Source organism: Cataglyphis hispanica, chromosome 7 (genome assembly GCF_021464435.1).
Source record: "Cataglyphis hispanica isolate Lineage 1 chromosome 7, ULB_Chis1_1.0, whole genome shotgun sequence".
In the NCBI taxonomy this organism is placed as follows: domain Eukaryota; kingdom Metazoa; phylum Arthropoda; class Insecta; order Hymenoptera; family Formicidae; genus Cataglyphis; species Cataglyphis hispanica.
The window spans coordinates 4,774,002-4,784,331 of NC_065960.1; the positions used below are offsets into that span (position 1 = coordinate 4,774,002).

The 10,330-nt window shown below is 30.7% G+C and overlaps 4 protein-coding genes across 4 annotated transcripts; 2 read left to right on the forward strand and 2 right to left on the reverse strand.

Annotated features, from left to right (window-relative positions):
- The first annotated feature begins 179 nt into the window (after window positions 1-179).
- Window positions 180-2,232, forward strand: LOC126851144 (NADH dehydrogenase [ubiquinone] 1 alpha subcomplex subunit 10, mitochondrial). The gene is made up of 4 exons (XM_050594801.1): window positions 180-414; window positions 617-1,258; window positions 1,358-1,744; window positions 1,981-2,232. Exons 1-4 carry the CDS (start codon window positions 346-348, stop codon window positions 2,146-2,148), a joined length of 1,266 nt encoding a protein of 421 aa, XP_050450758.1. The 5' UTR covers window positions 180-345; the 3' UTR covers window positions 2,149-2,232.
- A 923-nt stretch (window positions 2,233-3,155) lies between these two features.
- On the reverse strand, window positions 3,156-5,249 carry LOC126851157 (synaptobrevin homolog YKT6). Its single transcript, XM_050594825.1, has 4 exons — window positions 5,030-5,249; window positions 4,312-4,507; window positions 3,958-4,229; window positions 3,156-3,827 (listed from the first exon to the last, which is right to left on the reverse strand). The coding sequence occupies exons 2-4, from the start codon at window positions 4,499-4,501 to the stop codon at window positions 3,687-3,689; spliced, it is 603 nt and encodes a 200-aa protein (XP_050450782.1). The 5' UTR covers window positions 4,502-4,507; window positions 5,030-5,249; the 3' UTR covers window positions 3,156-3,686.
- A 456-nt stretch (window positions 5,250-5,705) lies between these two features.
- Window positions 5,706-8,308, forward strand: LOC126851155 (inhibitor of growth protein 5). The gene is made up of 4 exons (XM_050594823.1): window positions 5,706-5,968; window positions 6,276-6,725; window positions 6,827-7,005; window positions 7,309-8,308. Exons 1-4 carry the CDS (start codon window positions 5,932-5,934, stop codon window positions 7,408-7,410), a joined length of 768 nt encoding a protein of 255 aa, XP_050450780.1. The 5' UTR covers window positions 5,706-5,931; the 3' UTR covers window positions 7,411-8,308.
- Window positions 8,309-8,456: 148 nt separating this feature from the next.
- LOC126851151 (beta-1,3-galactosyltransferase 6) lies at window positions 8,457-10,323 on the reverse strand. Its single transcript, XM_050594815.1, has 2 exons — window positions 9,234-10,323; window positions 8,457-8,992 (listed from the first exon to the last, which is right to left on the reverse strand). The coding sequence occupies exons 1-2, from the start codon at window positions 9,959-9,961 to the stop codon at window positions 8,707-8,709; spliced, it is 1,014 nt and encodes a 337-aa protein (XP_050450772.1). The 5' UTR covers window positions 9,962-10,323; the 3' UTR covers window positions 8,457-8,706.
- Between the last annotated feature and the right edge of the window lie 7 nt (window positions 10,324-10,330).

Sequence of the window (10,330 nt, forward strand, 5' to 3'; positions counted from 1 at the left end):
CTCTAACTTTTTTCCAGTTTTACTCATATTAATTTTATCTCTGAGAAGAAACGAATACTTAAAAAATAAGTATTATTATAAAAATATACTTTTTGAAAAAAAAATTTTATCAAAAAGAGAAGCTTTATCAATTTGTAGAAATCGCGAGTTGATCACCACTGATAGATCCCATATGGGACGTCGACCGTCGACTGACTTCAGACAGTTGCGAATTGCAACTTAGGGGAGATACAAGAACGAGTTAGATTAGCGAATCGCGAAAGGTTCCGAGCAATGTTTATCTTCCACTTGTAACGAATAATATATTTATTTTTCTTCATTGAATATATACATTTACACAATAAAATGGCATCGATTGCTCGCGTCGGTATTGCGAGACTCGGATATAATAATCTTACTAGACAATTATGTAAGGTTAGTATTAATACAGTGTTAACAGATTTTATTTTTAAACATTCCACGGAATAATTGATATCAAGAATTGAATTAGTCATCAGTATAAATGATATTCATCCTAAAAAAGGAAATCTCTCGTTATAAACGATACTATAAAATGTCAAATAATATTGATATAAATATATACATATATTGTCAATCTGTCATATGTATTATGTAGGTAACAATCACCAATAATGTCAAGCAATTAGCATTCATCTCACATAAGTCAAAACGAGTTGATCGACGACGACTACCACCGTTTGACTACTTGAATAAACGTTATGGTTTCTGGGCTCAGCTCTTCGATCCTATGGTCGATCGATGCGATGAGAATACCAAGGTAATCGTCGTTGAAGGTCCGATCGCCGCAGGAAAATCCAAAGTGGCCGCGAAATTAGCGGAGGAATTAGAAATGGTTTATTTACCACCACCGACTTTTGATGAATTTTATATAACTGAATATGGATATGATTTACGTACGTTAGATGACAGACTATCTCCACCATCACAATCATGTGATGTGCAAAAATACCTGACGAATCCGTATCATCCCAATGTGCCTATGTTTCAATTTCACTATTTTCAACTTAAGTTTGATCAGTACATTACTGCTCTATTGCACTTACTGTCAACTGGTCAAGGAGTGGTGCTCAATCGTTCTTTCTACAGTGATTATGTATTTGCCAAAGCAATGACAAATGCTGGTTATATGCGTCCACAGGCATTGAAATTTTACAATGATATTGTAGATGTTGCAAAATTAATGATGTTGAGGCCTCACGTAATTGTTTATTTGGATGTACCTGTTGATGCAGTCAAGGTAATTTTATCTTATTGTCATGGATACATTAGACTTTCAACTCTCTTTTATATATTTGAAATATTTGATCTTAATTTCTACTATGTTCAACATTTTCAGGAGAAAATAAAAAAACGGTGTATACCATATGAAATTAATTCAAATGTTCTCACATCAGAATACCTTTTAGATATCGAAAATATATATAAGCATGATTATCTGAAAAATGTTATAACACATTCTCATGTACTGGTCTATGACTGGACAAACGAAGGAGATATTTGTACTATTGTTGAAGACATGGAAATGTTAAACTTTGATTATGATAAGAAAGATAAGAAAATGTCAGACTGGAGATTTGAAACTGTTCAGGAACTTCGAACTAAGAGAGAACTTTATGCAAATAGATATTTCCTGCATATCGATTATATGAGAAACGAAACCACAGTACCAGAATTGCACTATACAGCAGAACAAGATGAAGAAAGATACAAGATAATGCTAACAGTGTGTATATACAATACAGGATATTTGTGTACAATAAAAGTTCATCAACTATACATATATACTATAAATTAATATTTAATCATAATACAGTAATAAATTATATATACAATAGCTCCTAAGATTGAATGTTTTAAAAGAAATGTATTCAGTTTGTATTATAAAAATTAAATTGTAAAAAAATTAATATTTCATATTTCCCTTAAATTCATCAAATGTAATTATCATTCTTGTTACAGGTACCTGGAAAAGAATATGATCACGGATACAATAGTTCTATGGGAGATAGAAATATTCTGTGGAAACTTCCTCGAACTCCTCTTGTTACGACCATAAGGACCCATGCGCGCGAATTAGAAGTGATAGAAGAAGAAATGAAGAAACTTAAGGCTGCTTCGATGCAGTAAGAGAGTGGTATACCAATACCTAGGAAAAGTAGAACTTGTAAACATTAAATAAGGTAAAAATAAATTTAAACTATAATCAATAAATTGGGAAATAGTGGTTTCCTTCATCCTTGATTTTTACCAAGTTATCTCTATTTTATTGCTACATTTTTATAATAATAATGATTATTAATATCTTAATAATCTTTTGAAATGTAAAAAATTGTTTCCAATTTTTTTTGACATTTAAAAAAATCTACATCAAATTGTTAAAGAATGTGTTAAAGATTAGAAGCAATGAAATACTATATTATATTTATGAATTGTATGTTTTAATAATAATAACAGTAATAATAATCTCAATAATACATGCATTTGGATAAATCTGTTTCACATTGTGTTTTTGTATGTATAAATTATCTTCTTTCTTTTATGAATACATCATATAATATTAACATTTAAAAATATATTAATTTATATATTTACTGGCTCACATGAAACTCTTCAACATACATAGTATAAAGATTATATGTTACTTAAATATATTATACATATAACATATTTTTTCTTTTTTTCTCAAGACACATTTCTCAAAGTTTTACTACATTGAAGCTCAAATGACAAGTAATCGTTTTATGATTTATTAATCAATTGGGTGAAACTTATGTAATGTAATAAATGTCAATATAATATTCATTTTTCGACATAATTTTTCGAGATGACGTAAATGATAATTCATATTAAAAAGAATAAGAATTGATCTGTACATACATATTAGGCAATGTCTATGAATGTGTGTACAATATTTTTGACATTAGGATGTACCATCGATGTGATCTATACATATATATAAGTAAAATCGCACAAAGTTATACAAGATATAAAATTATTTCCGATAAATTACAGAAAAATCATGTTTCTTTGTCAAACACAAAAGTTCTTTTGATTATACATATTTTCATATTGATGATATTCGTCAAACTGGAACTTAATTGCTCGAGCATTATTCGTCCAGTTCTATCTATTGATCCACGAGATTTTTATGATAAAATTTCTATAGTTGCGTTTTTTTTTTTTTTTTTAGACATAAAAAGGGCACATTAACATTCGGAATGTTACGTTTAAGGCGACCTTTGACACTGTAGAAATTCCATTACAATCATTTCCCCTCACATAAAGTTCATCTCGGAAGTAATTCTCATTTGTAACCACAATTGTGTTTAGGACCGTTTCTCGCAAGTAGACAAATTCTACGGGCATATATAACATTTATATAAAAAATTCCATTTAATTGGGAGGAAACCGGCAGTGGTTTGCTTTTTGCCTGTTATTGAATTAAAAATTCAACAAATTATATTCCGTCGAAAAAAATTAAATTGATTACCCTCCATTATATCTTTTCATTTATTAGCTAAACCTTTCCTACTTCCTCCCACATGTCATCCTTTCCGCGAGTTATATAAATATCATTTACGTTTCTATATCGCGAAGATTATAAAGTCACATCTTTTTATCGGAATATCGAAGTAATGATCGCTGAAGATAAAGAAACATACGTCCTAAGGAGCTAAACTACAGCAGGAGTTGGTTTTCCGTGCAGTCTTGTAAAACGCCTTCGACTGAGCGCTAAGTCCCTCCGATTTGGAGACTAAATCATCCAATTTCTCCCCCCTCTGCAGAACTGCCTCTAAGGTATTGTGCTGATAAAAAATATTATAGAATTTTGAATGCTTGTACAATACTGACGTTTTATAGAAATGGACATTTCTTATTAGTTCAATGAATCGTTCAGAAATTAAACTACATATTTAAAAGAAAATTATTTCTTACCAAGATAATTTTTGTCTCGTCTAGATCATTCTGCATTTTCGTAAGCGCATCCGCCTCGACCGGATTCTGATACTTGGCTAGATACGTATTGATCTGTGGGAAATCAGCAGTGGTCTCCTTGAGCGTAGGCCATGTCGATGGCAGATTCTTCACTGCAAATTCATCCATCACCTTCGTGATCAAGGTATGCGCCACTCTCCTGGGATATTCATGATCCGAGATGAGTACTGCGGCAAGATTGTCGGCGCGCACGTATACATGGCACATGTACTCTATATAATATCATAATATGCGTTGTAATAACATTATCTCTCTCTCACAATAATGTAAAAAATTTATTCTTATCGTGATTACCTGCTTCTTTGACACTCTGTCTAGCACATGTCTGCGTTCTTTCAACAATTGTTTTACTGACAAAACACATAAATTCCTTAATACTGTTTCTTTGAAAAAATGAGAATGACTCTACATCATAAGCAGCTTTCAATGTTGTAGCCGATGTAGGACTTTTATACAGAACAGTCAATGCATACAACTTCACCATCTTAAACTGCAAAATAATATAAATACAATATTAACATATATTTGGCAATTCATCTATGCATCTTATAAAAATCTTTTAGAGATATCTATTTTCTATATATCATAAATTGTTAGATAATGAATTAACTAATAAGTATTAGCAGAAATAATTAAATTGTATAAAATGACTTTTTATAGTACAAATATTTTATTATTTATCTAAATTTCTAGCCATCTTATGTATATTAAGTAATATAATAAGTTAATGAAAGTGTAGCAAGTTGTTTGTATATATGAATCTCATAATTTATGCAATTTGCAATGATTTATTATTCAACTGTCAAATCTGACAAGTCACAAGATTCATATGTAAATCTCAGAAAATCAATATTATATTATTATCCGCTCGAGAAAAGATTTCCATAAATATTGGCTTTAAATTATAGAAATATTAAAATATTTTTTTATATACGTTTTTTTTATGCTAAATTTACTTGAAAAAAAGTAGAGAAATCTATAAGTAGAGTGGTATTGAAAATATGTCAAATACCTGTGCTTTTTTTTTATAATACTTATATAGTTGCGCAGGATCTCTTTGGAAATCGCAGTGAACCTTGGAGAATCCTGCCGCTCGTGTAATTTTATTATCAAGCAGGACGTATGCTCACGATAATTCACTGGAAAATCATCTTGTCTTTTTTTCAAGCAAATACAATCACCTCAATCTTATGAGATATGAAAGCAGCCATATTGGCCATGATGCATATCATGCAGTGATACTCAATCGCGCTCATTGCTCGTCAAAGACTGATTATTTTCGGATTTTTTTTTGCATTTTCTATTAATAGATTCAGATTGCATTCAATATATGAAATCCCGATATAAAATAGAAGAATATAATATTTTTAAGGAAATTTATGATAATCTAGAAGATGAGTTGAATATGGGATATTTTAAAATTTATTAATAACGAATCTATATTTTTAATACACACACACACACACATATATATATATATATATATATATATATATATATATATATATATATATATATTTCATGTTTTACATCAAATTGCAGAATTTATTTTCTAAAGACTCTAGTTATACAAAATGATGAAATTGAACATTTAAATAAGCGGCTGTTTATGATTGGTGCATACTTTTATACCTATCTAAAGTGTAAAGGTATACACCAATCACGAACAGTCGTTCAACGAACAATTGTACTGAACGCACCATAGACCTCTATGGAATGGCACGGTTTATGATTGGCAGCTTATGGGAGCCATGATGTTTGTCGTGTTTTTTTCATTCTTCATCACTTGCAACCATCGTCATTGATTGTTGCTACGAATTTATTTTCATCTGTGGTTGACATTATAGAAAAGTTATTCGCGCTAATAGGCATCGGATCGTATTGTTTACATGAAGATACAATATTACAACTACCATGACGACCGCACTGTATTTGGAGCACTATCTCGACAGTGAGTTTTAACGATTGCCAGTGTATTTTTGCAATTTCTTTTATTTTATTCTATTTTTTTTATTCTTCTATATTTAAAAGAAAGAAAAATGATAGATTTATGTTTTGTCACTTTTATTTGATTTGCTCCTTTCTTTCTTTCTTATTTTTCTCTATAATTTTTACATTTTAACGTTTTCCTTCTGCTTAACCTTAATTTCAAATTAAACAGATATTTATTCCATTTTTTTATCTGCACAAATAAATTTAAAGCTTAACGTTGACATCACTATTATTAGTGAAATAAAATCTGTAAATATATGTTGTAGGCCTCGAGCATTTACCAATCGAATTACAGAGGAATTTTACACTGATGCGAGACTTGGATGCAAGAGCGCAAGGTCTGATGAAGGACATTGACAAGCTGGCGGATGATTACTTGAGAAATATAAAGAAAGAATCATCAGAGAAAAGGAAAGAACAGCTCACCCATATTCAAAGTCTTTTTAATAAAGCAAAGGAATATGGTGATGACAAGGTTCAACTAGCTATTCAAACCTATGAATTAGTTGATAAGCACATCAGACGTCTAGATTCGGATCTAGCAAGATTCGAGGCAGAAATACAGGACAAGACATTGAACAATAGTAGAGCACAGGAGGAAAGCAATGCCAGCAAGAAAGGTAGAAAGAAACTCAAGGAGAAGGAGAAGAGGAAAAAAGGTAATGCTGTAAGCAGCGAGGACGAAGCCAAAAACGCGAGAAAGAAACAGAAAAAAGGTATATCTTATATCAAGCAATAACAACTTATTACACAATTTTATTAATTTTTACATGTTAACTGTATTATTTTATTATGAATATAAATGTATTTATATCAGGTGGCTCTGTGGCTTCAGCATCGTCCACTGGTGCTGTGGGTAGTGGTGCCCAGGTGGATTCAACGGCACTTGGACATCCAGCTGATGTTCTAGATATGCCTGTCGATCCTAATGAACCGACGTATTGTCTTTGTCATCAAGTATCGTATGGAGAAATGATTGGTTGTGATAATCCAGATGTAAGTTTTGTCATCTGCAATCTTAATGATTACTTTGTTTTTTTATATTGTTTTAGATCCACTGTTTCTTAGAGAAAATTTAATTGCATGCACGATTTATTTATTATTAATTGATTTTATTTAAAAATATTAGTTCTCAAATTTTTTAAAAAGTTTATTAATAGATAATCTCTTTTGGAAAATTGTCATTGTCTATTGACATTTTTAAATATATTCTCTTAAATTATTTTTTTTATTACAATTCAAAAATTATAGATACTATAAAATTTAGATAATTAATTGTTTATTTTTTGCACTTTTCAGTGTCCAATAGAATGGTTCCACTTTGCCTGTGTAGGTTTAACTACAAAACCTAAAGGTAAATGGTATTGTCCCAAATGTACGCAAGATCGCAAAAAGAAGTGAACATTAGGAATTTTTAAATCTTGCTCATTGCTACTTTTTTAAAGAGAAGACTATACTGTACGTTATTTCTAAAATTAGAGTACATAACTTTTTTGCGTTAAAAGTTAAATATAATTTTTTTTATAAAAATAGAAAAATTTATGGAAAGAATATAAGAATAAGATTGTGCATGATACATTGCATCTAACATTGATAACGAGATAGTTTTTTAATCCACATTTCTATGCGGCGCATGCATAGTACTAAATGTGCAAGTATTAAAATCGTTAAATGTTTGTTTTCGAAAATTAAAATTTTTTAACATTATTTAAAATTATTTTTTCATTTAAGAAACAGATAAGATCGCATTGTAGCTTTTCTTATATTAGGAAGAATCTAAAAACTTTTTATTTTATAATAATATGAATTTATTAATTCATATACGTATGGAACTTTTGTGATCTTATTCTTAAATGTATCAAATAATTCTATTAATATTTATTATCAATTTTAGATGTAATAAAAGCACAGTTTAGAAATTTATCACAGACAGAAAACATTTTGAGAATCGGCCATCGTATCTCCCTGTTGCGCTGTATATTCCCCTTACATATGGGAATAGTAATTTATTGACAATTTAAATTGTCACATACATAAGAATTGCTTGATATCGTCGTTTCTTGCGGCCGTTTCTTGAATATATCTGTGATTTGTTTGCAATGTGATCATCTAGTATTGATCTAACATATAGTTTTAATTATAATATTAAAATATTAATGTTATTACTGTTTTTATATGTTATAAATGTAAGTCGCAATATAATATATATAAATATATACATGGAGTAAGCTTCTGTTGAAGATGAAAAATGTATTACAAAGTACACTATGATTAAAAAAAATATATTTGATTCACCGAAGCTTATATATCTCATCTATGTTTATCTGTCTATTGCTGAATATTTACAAAATATATTTACAAGTGTTTTTTATTAATTATTGCATGCTATCATACAATAATGCTCAAGTAAAATTCAATATTCTCATTTTAATCTTTCAAAACATAAAATCGTGATTGGAATCTGCAATTGTCTCTCCATACTCAATAATACTGCTTAGAATACATCCTTAAGAAACTGATGATTTTATGGCATTTAATATTTATATATAAGCATCTTAACAAACGCATAAATTAGAATATAAATAGAATATTTTTATATGGCATGTCATTATAAATATGCAAAATAAATAGATATTTTTTGAGCAAATATCTCAAAAAACCAGACTAGGATATTGCAGAAATTTTCTTTCTTTTACATTAAGGGATACCGGATTGTCTATTGCAGCACTGACTGGGTGGTGCAGTCCAATTGTATTGATAACTCATACGATTCCTCACTTCTTTGGAACATAGCATACCAGAGGTTTGGTAATACTCGTGTATGCTCCTCATACTTTGAATAGTTTGCTTGTGCGTGATTATATATTGATTGGAGCAACCGCGCGATCTGTATTCGGTATCGAAGCGTACATCATGTTTCCTTTCAATATTCGCCAATGGTGCTAGCCAGAGACCAACAGAGATGTCTTCAGAATTTTGCAATCTAGAACATTCATATGCAAATTTCACATGTAAATTTTCAAATTGAAGAACATTTCTTGCATTGCATTTCTTGAAAAAAGAAAATGAAGAAAACAGAATAAATTGCAGAAAATCTAACTAAAAAGTAAATATCCAGATTCATAAATTTTCTATATTATATATAACAAAATGAATATTAAATGTATGAAGCATATTTTATTTGCAATTTGCATATTTTATATTTTATTTGCAACCATACTTACTTTAGGATATCTGCATTAGTGGCGATAAACTTAACAAGATTGTAAGACAAGATGTATCCACCACCCAGGGCATAAGGAAGATAATAATCGCAAAGAATCCAATCCATCTCTTTCCAAGGACCGCTTCTCTTCACTTGCGCTCGTCCATTAAAGAAACCCCAATAGAGCTCCCTCCTAGTACCTTTGTTCTGCCACTTGTCCAGCTCTTTCAGAATCTTGTGTACTAAGACATAAGAATCATCATCACATTTCAACAAGAAGTCAAAGTTGTAACGCTCATAGATGCCTTTAAGAGCATAGAGGACTTTCTTTGTCAATATGCCATAAGAATCTTGCAATCGAGGCAATAACAACAGATCATCGAACTTTTCCTTCTCCGACTGCAAGGTGTTTCTTTGCTCTGGCAGGATATCCTGGGTGCCAATGACGAAGAAATGTCTCATCATGGCATCGTGATTACGATCGGTCAACCAAGTCTTCCTGATGGTATCCCGGCGTTCAAGATTATCCGGACTGCTAAGAATCAGAATAATGAGTCTGTACTTGGGCTTACTGTCCAGAATTAAATGTTCGTCCGGCGAGCATTCTCGAGCTGGATAACGCGCGCACAGGAAGACTAATATAAGCACGACCGGCACAAAAAATATCATTACGTTCGTCCGGGCGAAGAACTTTCTGCGAGTCATCGATTGGAACTTGTTTATAGGATTTAGTCGTAAATGCGTCATGAAGACGAGCCAACGGTAAAGCACTTGCGGATTACTATTCGTAAATTCGCAGTGCCGTGATTAGAATACGCTCGCGCGACACAGCATGCCTACTTGATTTACAATAATAAGTCGGGAAATGTAAAAGATAGATAGACCTGCTTATTTCATTTGCATTTTTTGCAATTTGTCTCTTTTCATTTTCGAAGGATTAATACACATTCATTTCGTTTTAGAAGTGTAATTGTAAAAGTATTTAATTGTTTATTTTTAAGTACACTAAGATAATTTTTAAAAATTTGAATTCTCGTTACGGATGTGAATAAATTCATTCGCGGCGAATCTGTGCACATCCGTGCTAATAATCAGCTGTATACTATAATCAGCTGA